The sequence below is a fragment of the Corvus cornix genome, chromosome 1, assembly GCF_000738735.6.
Source record: "Corvus cornix cornix isolate S_Up_H32 chromosome 1, ASM73873v5, whole genome shotgun sequence".
Classification (NCBI taxonomy): domain Eukaryota; kingdom Metazoa; phylum Chordata; class Aves; order Passeriformes; family Corvidae; genus Corvus; species Corvus cornix.
The window spans coordinates 48458013-48478126 of NC_046332.1; the positions used below are offsets into that span (position 1 = coordinate 48458013).

The window sequence follows — 20114 nt, forward strand, 5'->3', positions numbered from 1 at the left end:
ACAAACAGATGACATTCATGGTAAAATAAAAATTTTAAAAATGGAGAAATAAAAAAATAAAAAAAAAAGGTGGCTAAAAGCTTTGACAGGCCCCAAAACAGAAGAGGGAGGATTTTAAACAATCCGCCTACCTCTGACTTCATTCCCCTGTGTGAAAATGTCAAAACATAAAAATTGCCTTGAAAGCAAAAGCGAACAGAGCTGAACTGCAACCACCTATATTTGTGTACATCACCCACAATGTCAAAGAGTACTCAGCAGTAGAATGAGGAGAAAGAATTTGGTTTTAAGACAGGGTGTCATTGTCATTTTTCTCTAGGGGTTGAATTTGAAATACAGAACTAAAATAAACGGCCAGGAATGTCACCCAGATTTAGTAAGTGTCCACTCTTAAATCTTATACTGATTCTTGTTTTGAGTAACTCAGAATTTTTTAACTCCAAAAACATTTGCCTGGAATATGGCTTAAAAAGCGTATATTCTTAAACACACTGCTGGATACAACAGCAACATTTTGCTTTTCATGCATTTTCTTCAAACTTAACAGCATAGAACAGTGGCTAAGTTTCCTTACTTATTTGCACAAGATTTAAATTTCAGCTTAAAAGAAGCAGATGAACTACTGGGGCTTTACCACTAAGAAAAATACAAAAATAAGTACATCCTGAACTTTACATTACATTACCATAGAAAATCTGAGTTATTTCTACCACTCACAAAAGTAATCAGCATTAATATTATTTTACACTTACATTCTTAGGGTTTGTTTTTTTGAAAAGCAAAGATCTTTTTGATAATCATAAAACACAGGAAATTGTAAATAAACTTGGCATTTCTTTCCATTAACCAAGATCTCTCATTTTACTTTGCTCCTTCGCTTATGTGAGTATACACACATTAAAATTGTGTGCTCTTATGTTAGAAAAAGGTTGGCATGATAAATGTTATTCTTGTCTGTAAACTGCATCTTTTTCCAACAAGTTCTGTTAGGTTGAAAATAGGGATTTCAGAAAATGCACAAGCATCTATTTTAAGAAATCTATTAGCTAACTGAAGTTACCTTAAATATGGTTACAGAAGAGATATGCCATGTATAACAGAACATGTTTAGCAATTAAACTAACCAATGGATTAAACATAGGTTGAATTGTCTGTAGCTAGGGAGTGATTCCTAACCACCCTGTCCTTCAAGATCCTTCAGTTCTAGCTCCTTCCAGACTCCTCAGTCATCAATTAATTATTTTATTTAAATAAACTGAAATGGAAAAGTTTTCACCTTGCACATGAGAACATCAGCTGTCACCAAAAGCTCACTTACCTGTGCAGCAGACTCTAGTTCCAGGCACTTAGTTACTCCTACCAGAATAAAGGAGTGACTCTCTTTAGAATGTCAGCAATAAATCCGACTGTAGTTTAAATACTTTTTCCCCAATGAATTAGATTTACTCTCTATTACAAGTGACTAAATTAAACGTAGTAAATGTGTAAATTAAATGTGATTTTCATGTTACAATAGCATTCAAAAACAAATATAAAATTATGGTGACCCAACGTTATTCCACCCACTCTGCTTGACCCTCTCATTACCTGTGTTCAGCTGGAACAGGAGGAGGCCAAACAGCTGGATCTCTAAAAGGCTCATCTTGACAGGATACAGAGATATCTGGAGGTCTGTCCATTTTAAAACTCTCTAAAGTGTTGACAATGCTCTTAACTTGTTCATATTCTTCAACTAATTCTTGTCGGACCTTGAGAAATACATATGTTATTTAAAAATTGTTACAATTCAAACTTTTAAAAGAACCAAACAAACATAGAAAGTACCTCAAGAACACATGCTATCCTCAAAGGCAGGGACTCCCAGGCCTTTCTATTCACAAACCCCAGACCTACCAGGTTGATAACAGACCTTTAACAGCAGCATAAACAACTGAATCTCTGTCGAGTTCATTTTCCTGCTTGTTAATGTCCCAACCAGACATGATTGCTAAGGCAGGGATCACTCTTCCATAACATGTCCTGATGCTTGGATTTATGTGTGCATGTTGACATGTATGCACACATACTCTCATACTAGTTAGGGTGGTGTTGGCAGATCTATAGTAATTTGGTACTATTCTGGCAAAGAAGATCTCTGATTACAGTCTCTGATGTCCTAGTTATAAAACTGGCCAAATCATTAAAATGGATAGTGCTGTGAGGAGCAGGGCCTTGAACTCAGTGATCCTTACGAGTGCCTTCCAACTTGAGAGTTTCCATGATTTTATTAATATATGTGACTGTCATCAGCAAGATGCTGATATGGACAGAGGGAAAGAGAAGGGTAAATCCCCAAGGCCCTGCACAGATCTTGCAACACTGCATTTACTTTACCAGAAGCTTTATGTACACCTGTACAAAAAGAGCCTTAAGTACAGGAAGATCTTGATCATTTCACAGGGCAAAGCAGCCTTCTTGCTCATTCCAGATGGGGTAACTATGTCTTTCCAGAGACACAAGACATCCAGCTCAGGCAGGATTATTCCTGCCCTGCTTTGCTCTCTTTGCTTTCTCATCACACAATCTGTGGACACATTTCCCAGTGTGAGAGCTTCCAGCTGAGTTACAAATGTGATTGATTACTAACTTGGTTCCTTCAAACTGTCTTCACACACATCCCCCTCCTGTCCAAAAATAAATCTAGCCAAACAGCTGCTGTGAGGTACAAAGGAATGATACAGCATAAATCCTCCAGGGCACCATTCCACAAGAGACAGCCACTTCCTACTCCACTGCTCCAAGAGTACTGACAGAATTCCTTCTATCAGTCTTCTAACACATGCAGAGAAATTGGTGGAAAACAACTTTCTAGCACTGACAGCCAGCGTGCAGTCATTCACCTCACTGGACCAGCAAGGAGGATGGTATCTGAAAACTGAGGGAAAGTGACCATTTGATGCTTTGGAAGACGAAAACAGACTAACATCTGCCAGCCATCTCTTAGCCAGACCTGAGCAGATCAAACTTTGAAATACACACCCTATTCCTCAGTCAATACCTGGCAAATAAACCAACAAGGAATCCTCAATGTGTGGACCACAAAGGAAAACCAGAATAAACTCCTAGAGGCCTTAAAGAAACCGAGTCAGATGAAATAGGTGCAGATAGACCTTCTTGCAGTTGAGTAACAACGCAGACACGAGGCAAAAAGGCTGTGCCATAGTTATGGAGTTGACTGAGCAGTGTCTTTGAGTGATCAGTGCTACTCTGAAGCAATCTAGAAAGGCTGCAAATGGAAAAATCACTGATTTAGACTCACCCAGTCTCTTTGCCCCCCATCACACACACCCTTCCTTATGAGCCAGAATCCTCAGGAGGCTCCAGCTCAGGTTTTAGAGAGCCTGAAGAAAGCTTTTTAGGTTACTTATGATTAAGCATTTTCAAGAGATAGTGTGGGCCAAGTTAGCAGCTCACCACTGCCAAACAGGAGGAACTCCCTTTACTTCTCCCCAGCCACACTCTGCCCCTGCTCTTCTGGATTCAATTCTGGCATCTCAGTACAGTAAGACAGGTTGGTAAAATGGCAAAAAAAATTGGCCTAGGAGGGTAAAAAGAAAATAAAGGACACTTCTGCTGGGTTAGCAAGCTGCACATGCACACCATCCTGTGATCAGATGAATCTCAGGAAAAAAAAATGACGGGGCGGAGGAGGGAGAAGCTGGCACAGATGGAAGGAAGACAAGGTAGGGAAGAGCTTGGCCTCTCTAGGCATGGCAGGATGTTAGCTGGATTCAGCTACCATGTGAAGCTGCCTGGTCCCCAGAGCCAGGCTCTGGTACAGCAGCCACCCCTACCAGCCACATCACCTCCTCCACAGAAGCAGCATTGTGGGCTCTGGTGATGTTGGAAGGCCCAATAAAATGCCTTTCAGCCCACAGGATGGCCCCACAGCTTTGTTTTGACATGCCAACCCCAAGAATTTCCAGTACCCAAGCAGAAAACACATCCTATCATATGGGTATAAAACACAGTGAACAAGAATTGAGTTCACTCTTTCTTAGTGGTAGTTACAAACCATTTCAAGGAATACCTCTGTATTTCATAATCTGGCAACTGTTGTACCTTTTCCATCACTAGCTTTTATTTGCTACGCTAGAGCTTGTACTTCTATACCCATGGCAATAAGTGTGGGTATTTGTACTATCGTAAATACAAATAATGGGGGGGAGGGGAGGGTTTATTCTGTCATGCTGAAGAAAAACTGATCAAGTTCATCTAAAAGTGTTTTCCAAACCTGAAATTACTGCCTGCAATTAGTGTTAGTTATTCAACAAGCTCCATTTTTTAAAAAGTGAAAATAACAAGTCCCTAAACCATATCCAAAACAGATGCCCTGCAACCCTGTCTGATCCGTGAAGGCATAGCTCCCATAATGACATCTATTCATGAGTTACCCAAAGAATGTTTCTTAATTAATCACAAAGTAACCTACTAAATGTGAATGAAACAGGCACGAAGCAAAAGCAACAAAAGCATAGATTGACCGAAATGTGTTTGAAATAATAAAAAGAAGAATTCACCCTTTACTCTTTAAGCAGGAATACAGTGCACCTAATCACCTGCACCAGTGACCACAGTCAGTCAGGGTGCCTTTCTGGCTGCTTCAAGCACTCCGGGATTCACTCAATTTCTGCTTGAGCTCCAGCGGAGGCCCCTGTGCTCTCAGCTCTTGTGCAACACAGAGCACATGGTTCCAACACGCAGCAGGTTTTGCTCGACAGCCGCTGGCCTTGCTGTAAGCCAGTGCTATCTCCCGGGGGCACGCTCTGCTGTCATTCTGCAGCTGCTCAACTGTCACTGAAGCAGCTCTTTCCTACAAGCCAGCTGTCTAGTAAAAACACTGCAACAGCCAAGAAACCCTCTCAGAATAAACAGGGAGAATGTCAGCACAAGTAAAGTTCACAGTAGCGGTCATGAGACTAAATCTACCTTTTAGTTTTGGTAACGATGCATTGCTTCTGATTTTGAACCTTTCCAGCCCCAGCCTGCATTTACATGAATAAATATGCTCACCTGTCAGCCAAACCACAAAGCACAATAAAGTAACTTTTCCTTTTTCAAGTGAGCTCAGGAGGCCTAGGAATGAAGAATGGAGCTACACTCAGCCACCCAAGAGCAAGCTGGGAACTCCCTGGATGCAAAACAAGGATGAGTCTCAAGAGTAGGTCACCCTTGATACTCCCAAGTCAAGCCAGTCAAAAGATGATCAATGGCTCTGAATTTTCCATGAAGTCACAGGAATTCTTATGCTGTCATGTCTCTGCTTTGGTGGATCCTCAGCACGCATCTTTTGCCCTGTTTAAGTCCTGCAGGGTGTCCCAGACTAGTAACAAAATCCCTCTTCCCTGTTGAGTACTGATTTTGAATTCCCAGAAGCAGTATTGCATCAAGTGTAACTGAGCCAGTCAGTTGTTCCCAGGGGAGAAGATGTTAACATGTTCATATTCCTCCTCATCCTAAGCATCAGCTCCAAGCAAGAGGAATCCTTGTAATCAAGATATCCAGTTGCAAAGCTGAAGCTGTCTGTCTGACATGAAATGCAGCCCAAGAAATACTTGCACAGATCATTCTGTCTAGACCAAACTGTAGAAAATTGAAAACAATGACACCTAAGCAAAGAGAGGTAGATAAAGAGCATTTGGGAATCTGACCCAAAATCCCAACTACTTCCAGTTCACCCATGCTTCCACATTGCTCAATAAACTGCTGGAAAAATCCTTTGTCATACACAAGGCAACAAAGCAGATACACCAGGCATGAGGTACCTATTCAGGATGGAGCACCCACTGTTGAGAAGAGACCAAACAGGAAGAACAATGCTGGACATAAGAGATGTGAGTTGGTCAGCTGCACAGCCACAGCTGGAACTATTCTTTGAGATGTTCCTCAAATGAACATTTTTGTTTTACAAGGGAACATGTCCACAAACACACGAAACTGTGCTCACTGCCTCAGAAGTACCAGCAGGACAAACACCCTGTTAGTGAGCTGCACACAAACATACAGAAAGGAAAGGGATGCTTCATACTGACACTCAGCATTCCAGGAATCCTTAAGAAGGTTCAAGATTGTGAATGTGTATGCAGACAGTACATCCCAGAGAAGAACTGGTTTAAGTAACAATCTTCTCCTTTGAGCACTTACCTACATGGACATTCAAGAGTAAAAGTTCTACCCACACAGTGTTAGTGACTGCTAAACTCCACCTCCAAAAGGTACCAGTGGTATTATCCTCTCCAGATTCCTCAGATGATGGGAGAAGCTGAAGAACCTGAAGAACAGGCTAGTTCCATATGCTAGAGGAGACAGAATTTCAGGTAAAAATCAACTGCATTAACCCTGTTAACCATGACCTAAGGGTTGCTTTGCTTCTCAAGCCACTTGCAAGAACCACACTGGTATGGGAATATTTTGCTTCTGCATATTACTGGTACCAAGTGGGTTTGACCTGAATTTTGCTAAACTTACATAATGTGTATAGCATAACTCTTTAATGAGAAAGATCTAAAATTAATATCTAGATATTATTTTAATATTGTGAATGAATGTTACTTGTGATCCAGCTTCTTGGTTAAATTTTTTTCAGAACAGGTTGTCTGTCAAGACAGCTCCTTGACTGTGACTGACAGTTTGGATGTAGCTGCTGTTGGAGCTGGAAAGTAGTGCTAACATCCACATCATCAGACTCCCTCTTAGTCTGTCTCAAGGAGTGAGAAAGCACAACAATTATTTATAAAGAGTGGGTAAGAAAGCCGGTCTATCTCTGTAGGTCTCACCAATACATTCAGGTTCTGGTATGGAAAAGCTAGCAGTTCCAGGGCTGCATTGTTTGCTGTATCTGTATCATTTTGTTCCCATAAACAAATGAGGAGGCAAACAACCTAGGGATGAAGCCCTTATTTTATTTTATTCAGTCACACTTCTTACATTTTGGTGTTTGTCTCTGAGCCAAGACTGGCACCACTAACAGCAAAGCAATATTCTGACAAATCTCATCTGCCACTACTGTGTTGGGAAGTTTCAGAATTAACATAAGCGCACAGCATGACAGACGTTACCCCACCTGCTGCAGATCTTATTTGGGACAGATCTCTAAAGCATTTATGTGACATGGTCAGGGGCCATTCTTCTTTTGCCTAAAGGGGGTAATTTCTGAGAAGGTGCCAACTTCAGATCCTCTGCTAGAGAGCCAGCTGCCTTCCCCAAGGAATAATCCTGGGAACTGTGTTAATGGTCCTTTTGTACTTGAGGTTTGTCTCCAGTGTGCAGCACACATTCCATGGTGCACAGGCTTCTCTAAAGCAGTTCAAACAACACACAATAACATGAGACTTGAGTGACCTTCACAAGACAAGAGCTGTTGAAAGTTTATAGGAAGAATCAGTGTCATCAGAGGAAACACTATATACGAGATGTGAAGACAATGCAGTGGTTCAATGCAGCTGCAGAATGAGGAAAGCCTCATGCTCTACTTTCACATCAGCTGCAAGTTTGGCAGGAACTAAGGACATGCACTGGGCATGAACACCTTGTATCAGCACGTCCTGGGGTGGGAAAAAGCTTGAATACCAGTACTTGGATGTGAGTATCTCCTATGCAACATCCAGCTTACTACATTACCAGGAAAACTAGGTACTATCTCTGCTGCATGTACACACACATGTTTTGCAAACAAGCTCTTCATGAACAGACTTCTACAATTCTATGATAGACACCTATGAATAATACTGTTATTACAAAGTGATTGTTAACAGTGTTGTACTTATCAGAACACAAAATACTCTACGTTAGTGTCAGAAGTTTCAAACACAAACCCATAAACAAATCATCTGCTGCAATAAAAAGGAAAATTTGCTTCTGTTTTTAAGTGATATCATTTAAACATATGATATTTAGAAAAATTTATTGAAATAATCTCTTTAGCTACCTACTGCAAAATTGTATCTTTTATAGGGGCTATGTCATTCTTTCAAAACATAGTCTTTATGCAATATGAATTCTTTATTCTAGAAAACATCTTTATATGGTTTTCCTCCTTTTTTATGTTTATGGAACACATTTTGTACCACGAAAAATGGCACCAAAAAATGTAAGGAAGACTTAAATACTGAAAGTAATAAATAGGTGTCCTTGGGGGTTCTTACATTTCACCAGCAGATTACTTCCACGGCTTCAACAGAACCCTGTTTAGCAGGGAGATGGATGTGTGCAAGACTCGGGCTAAGAGTAGGACTTGCAGTTTGAGAAACCTGATCCAAATTTGTACACTATAGTCATACAGTTAGCTGCTACTCAGACAACCATTCTAGAGATGCTAACCCACCCACTCACATTTTACCTTACTGGACATTAGATGACCAAAAGATACAAGAGGAAAAGGAAGTCCTTAATTTTTTCAAAATTATGCAATCACAGACAGTATGTAAACACAAACAGACCAGGAATTAGACAGATATCCTAAGTGAAAACAACAAAAGAATTGATTCGTTTAGAACAACAGAATTCCTTTTGAACACAATGCAAAAAATATTTTCCCATGAATACCAACAAAATATTGTACAAAAAATGTTGCAAACATCACTGAAATATAAGTCCTCTACATCTTATAAGGTTTGGGAAGTATAATGTGGTTTTCAAACATCAAGTAATAGAATATGGGCAATGTTATTTCACCCTACCTGTTGCCATTTGCCCTTAATTGCTGGATCTCTGATTGACTGGCAATGTCTCTGGATTTGCTGGATGACACCCTGGTAATATACCATAGAAGAGTCATAATTCCCAAGGAGTGCATATTCTCTTCCTTTTTTGGCATTATCACAAATCTCTGCTAAATTCATCTTCACTCAGAAATCTAAAAGAGAACATAATCACCAGAAAAATGAATTTTACATGCTGTAGAATAATTCAGTAAGTGACACTTTAGTTTTGTTATTTCTCTCATAGCTGAATTGTGTCTTTCCAATGCCATTCCCATCCAGTCCTGCTCTTCTACAATCATTTATGTCTGGAGTGTCTCTTTACCAGCCTAAGGTTTCAGATCATGAATCATAACTCTTTTATAGTGATAAAAAAGCCGAACTTCTTTGCTGCCTTTGGCCCCAATCCTGTTAAATTAATGCAAGAAAATTAAATGCCCTGCCCACACTGAACCTAACAAACTAAACTTTAATTTGTAGATCACCACAATATATTAGCAGCCATGAGCTGTGAATCACAAATCACACGAGGCGTTAAATTGCTTTTTATACTGTTGTATTACATACGTGCCTAAATGTGCCAACCAGCATCAGGGATGTCTGCACTTCACACTTTCAAGAGCCCGCACCCTAATGAGATTATGATATGGTTGAATGACTGCTTTACTATAGACAAAGTTGAGAGCCTCATTCTGTTTAAATATTCTTTCAAAGTACTCCAACATCCACATGCTGACTTGAATTTTTTCATTAAATTTAACATGTCACTTTGGGATTTATGGCAGAGTTAGCAGTCCAAATTTAACATTCCTAAGAACAGTGATTCTCAAAGTATTACCTTCCCCTAGTCCTCCAATTGCAGCATGACTTTAAGGCAAACCCATAGCCCAGCTTTTCCCAGTAACCATTCAAGAAAGACTTAAGCTGTGTTGTACATCTAGGTTTGTATTTAAGGTTCAAGACTGAAGCAGTGCTTGCCCTTTTATCTAAATCTCGTGTGACCCAAAGTTTAGGTCCTCACCACACAAAAAGAGCATCAGTTCCTTTCCCTTGTTCTCTGACTCAGTGTGCATGGGGTCCCTGACATTCACCCAGATACAAACCTCTGGAAATGAAAAATAAAAAATTGCAATTCATAGCTGTGCAATGCAGAGTTGCACTGACCAAGAGGGAGGAGGTCACCTCTGGAGGGTGGTCCACTAGCTGCATCAAGGGTTTGGCAAGACCAAGGAGGTGGAGAAGAAACTGGGAAGGAGGGATACAAACACAGATCAGGCTGCACAGCTGGAAACAGCCCATGGTACAGGGGTGCACACAGAAGGAACAGGTGGTAGCAGACAGAAGCCAGAACAGGGAGAAACAACATTTTATGTCCTAGTGGGTTATAACAATGCTAGCAGGTTTTATAAACAGACAAGACAAGAGCAAGATGGCATTAAGGAGGACATGTCTTACACCTTTGTATTCCCTTGTGCTTAGCAAAATTCAAACCCCTGACAATTTAAACAGATATCCACATGACATTCATTCTGCCCTGGGCAAACAGACGCTCCACCTCCCAAAGGTGCCAAACTGATGGTCCTAACTGCTGCCTGCAGCTGCACACCAGGTCTGCTCCACCACCTTGTCACACCTGCTCCCTACAACAAAGCCATGGAAACCTGCCACCCTCACTTAAACCCACAGGTCACACAACTTGCATGTGGCCGAAGACTTTGATGGCAAGCACATGCTGCCACCCCACAGATGACACTCCACCAAGCACAGCAGGACATACTGGGGCTTTACTTGTCCTCATGCTGTGCTGCACATTTCAGCTTGCACATCATTCCCACTGGCTGTTGTAATCTACTGGGCAGGAGAAAATCTAAGGTGGAAAGGCCACCAACCCTAATTTTGTTTCCTGACATAGGCAGGATACATCATTACTGAGATCTAGATCAGCAGCAACTATGACCATTTAATTTTTAAATACAGAAGATCATAACTAATAGGGAAAAAAAGTGATGTCACACTGCACTGGAAATGGATAAAATGATAGGAACTGAAGATAGGTTATAACCCATTCAGATCTCATGAGTCAACTTATAAATGAACAGAACACCATCTGGGGCAGAATCCATTGACCTGTCTTCAAACACATCCAGGTTAGGATCTGCTTCACAACCAGCCTGTCGCCATTAAGGAAAACATTCCTCAAATCTCTGGAGGTTTGCCCCATACGTAGTGAAACAGAGAGAGCAAATGAAACATTTCTAAGGAACTGCTGAATTCAGTTCCTAGAAATCCATTAAACAGAACACATACTTGCTTTACAACCTCTCCTGCCTCTTTATTACAGCTAGTTCCCACCCTCCGGGCATATTTAACTGCCTTTTGCCTTAAGAGGGCTGATACATCCAACTCCCCTTAATTCCAGAAAAGTCCCCTGCTCACCAGAGGAGACAGGAGCTTATCTCTGTCTGTGATGGAAGCTGGGTCAATCGACAGGCAGCAGGCAAGCCATAGGAGCCATGCAAACATGTGCCCACTTCAGGACAGTGGTTAGACAAGGAAGCTGAGAAGCAGGATGCAGAAAAATTTACATGGTTTTAAAATTGCAGGAGCAAAGCAAACAAGACTCTCCCATTTCCTCCAGCCACCAATAGTTTGGGGGCTTCTAGCCTCATGCTGGTGATGCCAAAGCTTAAGCATGAGCTTGAGGCCTGGTGTGTCACACTGGAGAGCTTATAAAACATTGACAGGCACTGAAACTTGGAGCACGGAGGGAGGCTGGTAGATGTACACCTATGTACCTACTGAGCGGTGACTGCCTCCAGAGCTAAGCTGACAAAAGCCCCTGGATCTTTCTCCTGGACTCAGGCACTTATCACCTACCCTAGACACCCAAGCAGGTCATATAGCTTGAAAAGGTGTATATAACATCACCCATTTACCTGAGCCATATTTGAAACAACAGCTGTTGGCCTCAGTCCTAAATCAGTTCTTTCATGGAATCCCAGGCAGTTCTCTGAGATTCTACTGCTATTTAAAACTAATGCTAAAAATGGTTTAAACAAACTACAAGCCTCGTATGCACACTAGTGATGGCAATGTTACTTCAGAATAACCAAAGCAAATCAAAACAAATAAGTGCAAAATCAAGGAAAAATTATTTTTTAGGAAGGAACTACTTCCTGTGTTGTTTTCTGGACATCACACTCTTCAGTGTCAGAGATGGGGGAGGGATGCAGAATTAACTAGAACTAGGTGAGGGGTTTTTTGTGTTATGTACTTACTCTTCATTATCTGTTCTACATTGTATTATAGAGTTCATACAAAATCAGAAACGTCCAAGGAACCACAAAATATAAATAGAGTGTTTTGTTGTTTGTTACTTGGGGCTTTGTTTAGATATTTAATTTTCCTACCATATCACAACCACATCTTTTAAGTAAATATACAGCCAGGGACAACTCTTGTCAAGTACATTTAGAACAACTTACACATTACTTGTGACACCAGCTTTTCATTCTATCATTGTGTGGTTCTCTCCTGCACTAGACCGTAACAGCTCCACTGCACATCAAGATATCCTTGGAGATTCCTTAGTTCATGGATCATTGACAAGAAGAGACATTACAGACATCCATGTCAGCATAGCTGCCACACATGGGGTCTTAAGCCCACTCGTTAAAAGCCCTGCAGCAGCCACGCAGAAAGGTCACAGGGGATATTAATCTCTATTCTTTGGAGCATAAGCTGACCTGATCCCTATCTGGGGTCGGAAAAGAATTTTTCTCCCAGAACTAAAGCAACACACAATTGAGCAAGATCCAAAAGACAGTCTCTACTTTAACATTAAAGTATTATATACACAAAATATATCCATGGGCAGATACAGTGACTGTGTGAATGACAGGCAAAGGGGGACAGCTTGCTTAGCACACTATTCCAAACTTGTGTGCCACACCAGTGGGAGTGGATACAGGACTGACCCCCTTCAACCCATCTCTCTCAGCATTATCTCAGCAGAGTCTTACCAGAGGCAGCAAATGCCCTCCCCTAAGAGGGGCTCTGCAGCAGAGCTTTTCCTCTTGCTTGATCCTGAACATTCACTCTGCAAGTGCCAAAATAGAAGGCACCTGCTATCTTTACATGTCTCTTTTATGCATGTATTTTGACACAGTGACACAACTGCATCCCATTTTCTCCACAAGTCCTTGGCTCTTGCACAGGATGGATGACTCTTATTAAATGAGCTGTTACACACTTTTGCTTTATTATTGTTTCAATAGTCACATCAAGCCTTATTTAATACCTACTAATCAGACTTTATCAGCTAAATCAGCCGTTAATTCCTCACTGAGAGGGCTATAGCATATCTGGATTCTTTGGGACATTTGTCTTTCTCTGACCAAAATTTTACCCAGGCAAAACAAAAACATTCCACAACTCCCTGAGATTGCTGGACATATGCTCTCACATCATAGCAGCCCTGCAGTACTGCTGACTGGACAACTGAACATCTGGAAAGGCCTGGACATTCGCTGATGTTTCTCATTTTCTGTAAATCAGCCATGCATGATGCCGGGCATCCCGAAATGCAATGTAAGAGTTACAAGAAATGTCACAAGACAGAGAGTCACACTGTTAGGCACCATCTCCTGAATTCAGTGCATATGACTGAGGTATGACTGTAGAGTCAGGATGACTCTCTGCCACAGCACAATCCCAGAACAGGTCAATAGCCACACAGAGCAAAGCAAGGAAGAGAATTCCAGTGTTAAGAGGTTTTGATTTTTGGATTTATCCACTTTTCATGTGCACCCATTTCCATTGTCAGAGTCTAAGGAATAAACTGAAGTTGTTCTTTCCTCTGATTCCTCTTACTGCTTGGAAGCTTTTCGTTACAGTTAATTGAGACCTGCCCTTCTTAGGCTAAGGCCATATTGGTTTTGTAAGCCAGCTTTGACCAGTTTCAAACAGCTCTTTCTGCCTCAATTATGTCTTCACTTAAATAGTACAATGATCTGATTTGCAGCCTTCTCTTCAAATTTAAAAGTTGCTAAAATAGAGACATGTAACAATATGACAATGCTTTATCTGAAAAAGCACAAACAGCAACACTAACTGGAACATTGTCAGAGGAACAAAAAAGTGTTTTTCCCTGCATGACATGTGATTCCTACCAGAACCCTACAGAAGTCTATTTCTGACTGAAATACAGACTGTATTTTTTTCATGTGCTTGATGCATTTTGATTTTTAAGAATAAGTTACTAAAAAATGCAATAATTAAAATAAATTAAATAAGTCTTTCATGCTTTATTATAAAGATTATGTCTTTTGTTTTGTTGTTAGGTGCAGAACAACTGATCTTCATTTCTAATAATTAACTGTCCCTGTTCAGAAGCAATTGCTGATGCTGCAGACAGTTATCAGGCATTACGTTTGCATGACAAAAACAACATTTTAACTGATCATTGTCAGATAAAATACAAACAAACAAAAGGCTTGCCAAGTTCCATAGCCAAATCCATCTTTCCCTGTTAACACGGCTTTGTTTAAACATGCAGCTGTGGTCCCATGGACTGGTGTGGAAACCAGTGATCGTGACCTCACAGGATCACAACTCCTGCTAAGAACATACCTATAAGTAAGGACATGGCTCAGTTCCAGCAGATTTGATTTTAAACTACATGTAAAAGAATCAAAGATGAGAAATGTGCTATGCCAGTGCTGTTTTTCCCTTTTGCTGTGTCCATTAGCAGTGACAAGACTGGCTACAATGGCAGCAGCAGCGCTGAGGTTGCAGCAGGTAATGTCACTCTTCAAAGCAGCAGACATGCCAGATAAAACATACACACACATACCACGGTCCAGGAAACCCAGCACCAAGGGATCTCTCAATTCAGTCAACTACTTTCTGCTAACTGGTTTCTGGCCTCTTTGCACTGAAACTCTGTGTTGCAATAGCAGACATGGAGTTAATGGGGAAATGTGTATGGAAGTGGGAAGGAGAAGAAGCATGCATGCAGGCCTCAAACTATTTTTGTGTGCATTCTTCTGAGACTTAACTTGAAACAGAGAGTTATTTGAATGCAAGTGAAAAAAAAATCTTCAAATGAATTAAAGATATTCATCACAAGTTAAAAGTAAACACATAAGAAAACGCTAAATAGGTGGTCAGTGTTTTAATTAAAGATTAATTTAGAGATTTAAATTAGAGATTTCATTAGTTTGGTGAACCAAACAGAAAGTATCCTGGAGAATGAAATGGCCATTTGCAGAGCCTTTGAAGTACAGTTTTCTGAAGAAGTAGAAAGGAGAATCAGAGACAGCTGTGCTATTCCTAAAATCGTATCCTTCTCCAGGCACCTCATACACCAGCTTCAGACACATCCATATGGTCACATCACCATTGTTTGGGGTAATGAGGTGTTCATCAGCAAGGCTGGGTAACGAAAAGAGCTAAAAAAATGCTGTGGGGAACTCTGGGGAGTGTAACTCCATACACACACGCTTGCAAGCTTCTGTTCCATCTTAGCCCTGCTGGACCCAGGCTGGCTCCACACATCTCTCTCCTCTCCAGGACAGCCTCCAGGGCTTCTGGCATTAGTATCAAATCAAACCTAAGCCCGTGTTCAGGTGGGACCAGCCCGAGGTGGATCGGTCAACCCTTCCTCTGACAGGATGCAGGACCCAAGTACTTGAAGGATTCTGGAAGGTCTGTCTGGAGCTCAACAAAGTGGAACCCAGCCCAAGTCAATAATCCCTCTGGTCCTTTGCGGAGCCACTTGCTTCTCTGCATATCATGTGTGTAAGCACTTCTGGTAGAGCAAACATGCCACCAAAGACTCCCAAGATGGCTCTGTGCAGAGCCAGCCTGGGTTCAGCATGTTTCAGAGGTTGGGCTCTGTGCCAAGAAAGGCAGGGAAACTGCTCCTGCGCCCTGGATACAGCACACCCATGTTCCCCCCGCGCTGCAGCCCATGAGCCCCACCAGACCACAGTCAGCTCCACAAAGACTCAGTGCTGCTCCTGCGACATCCCCAGCTCAGCCAGTCTGCAACCCAGATAAGCTTTCCATGAATAATTGCAGGTTTAATACACTCACATGTGTTTATAACCCTGACCCATAAGGTCAGAAGCCTGGGCTGAATACTTTTCCACCTTTCAAACCCCACTCTGAATTTCAAAGAATTGGCTCTTTAGGACTAAGAATATGTAATATTTAAGTAGAATAGTATATACGTTTTTAAATATACATTTATATGCATATTGCTGATAGTGCTACAGACATCAAGTCTTCAGATTTCTCAGCTCATCCCCAAAAGAATCAGCTTTTTTTTTTTTTTAATTAATTACACAGAAAACCAGATAAAAGCCTATTATTGTTTTCTTGTATTCCATTTACTTCCTTGTCTTTTGATTTGGATTAGGTCAGGGCAGGATCCATTTCTCCCCATTACCTGCTCAAAACCCAAAATCTCCAAGAGCCAAGCACCCTGGAAGCATGCTGCAGCTGCAATGTTCACTTCTGCAGTCTGGCAAGTACCAGGAGCTGCAAGAAGCCAAAGCCTTGCTAGGATATAGCCAACACAGGGGTGGGGGGAAAAGGAAGAATAAAGAAACTGCTCAACAATCTGCAGCTGCAATAAAAATCAAGCATCCACTGGAAAGAAACCCATCTCTGTAAAATGTGAAACTGTAGTAGGAATAGACATTCAGTAGTCATATACAAGGGAGTACTAATGCACTGATGCTTTTAAGATACAGATTTTCAGGAACAAACAATGACACCCCCTTATATACCAATCATAAACATCTGTATTTTAAGTATGATATGTAGAGAAACTGTAATTTTATTCCCCCTCATGGCTGTTGGGAGAATGCAAGATAAAGAATAACACTAGAACTGTTAGCAGAGGAAATGGAGAGAGAAAAGGGACAAATGCCAATACTGACATCATGACAGAAGTTTCGGGGGAAAAAATAGAAATGTAGCAAAATAATTTTTAAAAAGTAACACTGTGTCTAGACCACGTAGTGCAACAAGCTCAACAGAGCCTAAGCGTGGTAGGAGATGTGAAACTGGAAACTAGAAATGCAAACTGGTTGGGGAAACTTTCCAGGGCTCCCTCTGACCATTGCCTCCTTCGTACCCATTCCCAGCCTCCGGTCTGCTCTGCCTTCTGCTCAGCCCTCTCCGTCCATCTGTTCCACCACTCCTCCTCCAGCACATCTCTCCCCTTCCATCCATCCACCTATGTTCCCACGTGCCCCTTTCCTTGCATTCTTTCTCTCCCCCTTGGCATCCAGAGGCCCCCCCCCAGCCCATCCTCCCCTCACCGCAGCAGACACTCACCCGTATTTCTCCCCCACCCACCCCCCATTCACTCCCCTGCCCCGCGCCTCCCCCTGCCGCCGCACCGCCCCTGCGCCCACCCCCATAGCCGGCCCTGCCGCACCGCCCCTCTCTCCAGCCCCTCCCGCCCCGGCAGCGGCACAGGGGCTTCTCTCCCTCGCTGTTCGGGAGGGAAGAGCCGCCTCGGTGTCCTCGTTCAGAGTGAGCCTCCCGTCCCCACAGGGGTCCCCTCCGCAGCACCCATCTCTCCCCCTCCGCCGAGAGCGCTGGGGGCTGTAGTTCCCTCCCGCCGCCTCTCCCGGCAGCCCCCAGCGCCAGACGGGGGGCGCGGACTACACTTCCCGGCACGCTCTGCGGGAGCGGAGGGGGGGCGCCCCCGCCCTCCTCCAGCCTCTACCTCTGGTCGCCCCCCCATCCCCGCCGCCTCTCTCAGCGTGGCGGGGTCGGAGCCGCCGCCCGGCGCGGGCAGCAGCGCCGTGAGGGGCTGCCCCGTTCCCGGGCCCTGCCGTTACCTGGGAGAGCCGGGGGTGCGTGTCCGCGGGCGGGAGCGGCGCGGGGAGGGGGCGCAGCGCTGCGGCTCCGTCAGACCGGGGCCGGGGGGGGGGGGGGCAGGCGCGGGGGGGCGGGCGGGGAAGGGGGTGCGCGCGCGCGGCGACGGGCGGTTGCCATGGCGGCGGCGGCGGGCGCGGGGAGGGGACGGCACCGCCACCCCGGCCTCCGGAGCGCCTCCGCCTTGTCCTGACGGCGGGGGAAAGGGATTTTCCTAAAGGAAAACGCCGCGGCACCGGCGGCGATGGCTGCGGGCGCCGCCGGCCAGCCCGTGTTTGGCAGCCTTCGGCAGGGCTCCGCGCTGAGCATCCCGGGCGGAGGCGGGCGGAGAGCGTCCCGCTCGCTGCGGGAGCTGGAGCGGCGCAGTGCTCGGCCGGGCAGGAGGGAGGGAGCGCCGGCCGTGCTGTGCGCTGTGCTGCGCCAGTGCTCGGATCGGGGAGGCTGAAAACACAGTCACGGGATGCGTCAGGCTGGAAGGGACCACGGGGGAGTATCTGGTCCAAACTCCCTGCTCAAGCAGGGCCGTCCTGGAGCGCATGGCACAGGATTGAGTCCAGGCACTTCTTGAATAGCTCCAGTGAGGGAGGCTCCACAACCTCTCTGGACAGCCTGTTCCAGTGCGCGGTCATTGCACAGTAAAGAAGTTCTTCCTCGTGTTCAGCTGGAACTTCCTGTGCATCAGTTTCTGCCCTTGCGTCGTGTCCTTGTAGCTGGAACCACCGAGAAGAGCTCTGAATTCACATCAGAGCTCATTCACACTCTGAATGCAAACCTCATCTGCCTCCACCTCGGCTGTGGGAGTGTCTAGGAAATGCAGAGCACACGTTTGTCCTGTATGGGCACGCAGAAGGGCACTGGACCATCTTTGCTATCAGTTTAATACACTTTTATAGTACAGTAAAGGAACATTTTTAGGGATTTGCCCTGTTCCTGGACCAAAGTGGTATTTGGTGATCACAGGCAGCCTCTCAGGGCGGCACCACCCAGTTCGTGTCATCTCCTGAGGGTGAATTTTACCTAGCGTTTCTGTAGCGTGCAGCTCACGGTTAATATGAGCAGCCTGGTGTCCTGCGAGGGGAGCCATGCAGTTATAAATCTTTCTAAGGATGTAATTTCACAGTTAATACAAGCCAGCCTGTGTCTGTGTTGCCACCAAAAGGGGCAGTCCTGCATTTCTCTGATCATGGCCATGCCTTCCTGTTTGTTACTTACACCGCAGTAACACCGATGATGCCATCTGGCAAGGCAAGCCTGGGATCTGATCTGGTGGAGAGCCAGTTATGCTCCTCCAAAAAATTAACCGAGTTCAGCTGGAAAAAGTTACCGAATTAGCTGAGTCTGTAGAGCTGCCGCAGGCACAAGGAAGGCAGAGGAGATGTGGAGGCAGGAGCAGCGGATCTGAGCTGTATTTCTGCAGTGAGCCCTTACTCACTGCAGTGAGCCCTTACTGCTGGAACTGCCTTGTGACAGCTCTGAAGGTGTCCCAGTAACGATGATCTTGTGATCACACCTGGTAGTAGTACGTGATTTCTCTGGAAAATTTCTGTTGTAGTTACTTTAAGGTAGCAGCATGAGGTTGTGTCTCACAATAAGGTTCTCAGAAATGCTGACACAAGCGAAAGAGCAGGGATTGAAACTAAAAGCTCAGTATGCCTCTTAAACAATACAGGATGCATGAATGTGTCACCCGTATATCTACAGATCTTGCTTCCCTCAAAATCATGTGGAGATTCTTATGTCTTTGTTGAGGATTTTGGAACCGGGGCCAAAATCGTGATGAATTCATAACAGCTGCAACTCTGGCTTTTCCAGATTTCTTCGAACTTGCCTGCCCATGACATCAATTCCTGCTGTTTTTTCACAAACCCAAAAACATAGATGCTGTGCAGACCTTACAGAGTTCAGCATTTCTAGGGGAGAGCAGATGATAAGCAGCCTTGTCCCAGCACTTCCATAATGCCCCTTCCCACGAGACTATGTACCTCTTATCACATTAGGCAATGCATTAACTGCTTTGTCTGAGGATTGTATCCCCAGCTAGGAAACTGTGACACAGAGAAGCTTGAGTATTTGGGCATAATCTCTATTTGTCTGGTTGGGTATTCTTCCCCCATCCCTTTTTTTAGTAATGATTGAGTCGAGCAGGGCTGCTTCCTAGCAGCCCTGTATTAGAGCTGACCTCCCTTTTGAAAAGCAGTTGCTCAACACCAGAACAATACCAGTGTCAACCTATTTTGGCTCCTCTTTGGCAAAGTTTGGTAAGCATGGGTCTCCACAGTTTCCCAAGATATGCTAAGTGACTGTGTCAGCAGGAAGAACCACCTCTTCAGGTTCCTGGCCATGCACGCTAGGTATATAGAGTAATTAATGTTGGAGGGGACCTCAGAAGGTCATCTAGTCCAGACAGACAATCAGAAGTTCATAAATCTGTTAATAAGGCAGAAGAATGGTAACTGTAAGTGTGAAATTTCATAGTCT

At 43.8% G+C, this 20114-nt stretch overlaps 2 protein-coding genes across 4 annotated transcripts in view; one reads left to right on the forward strand and one right to left on the reverse strand.

Annotated features, from left to right (window-relative positions):
- The window catches only part of KATNAL1 (katanin catalytic subunit A1 like 1), a 53722-nt gene extending 36043 nt beyond the window's left edge, over window positions 1-17679 (reverse strand). The window contains exons 1-3 of one of the 3 annotated variants that reach the window (XM_039565974.1): window positions 17600-17679; window positions 8718-8893; window positions 1588-1748 (exon numbers count right to left, since the gene is read on the reverse strand). In XM_039565974.1, the coding sequence (XP_039421908.1) occupies window positions 1588-1748; window positions 8718-8879 (323 nt within the window). In that variant the 5' untranslated portion in view covers window positions 8880-8893; window positions 17600-17679. The other 2 variants (XM_039565986.1, XM_039565982.1) reach the window with 2 other exon arrangements.
- LOC120410312 (formin-like protein 5) overlaps window positions 14508-20114 on the forward strand; it is an 80774-nt gene continuing 75167 nt past the window's right edge. Inside the window, exons 1-2 of the mRNA XM_039555528.1 lie at window positions 14508-14537; window positions 17042-17614. Coding sequence (XP_039411462.1) covers window positions 14508-14537; window positions 17042-17614 — 603 coding nt within the window. The remainder of the gene's footprint in view (window positions 14538-17041; window positions 17615-20114) is intronic.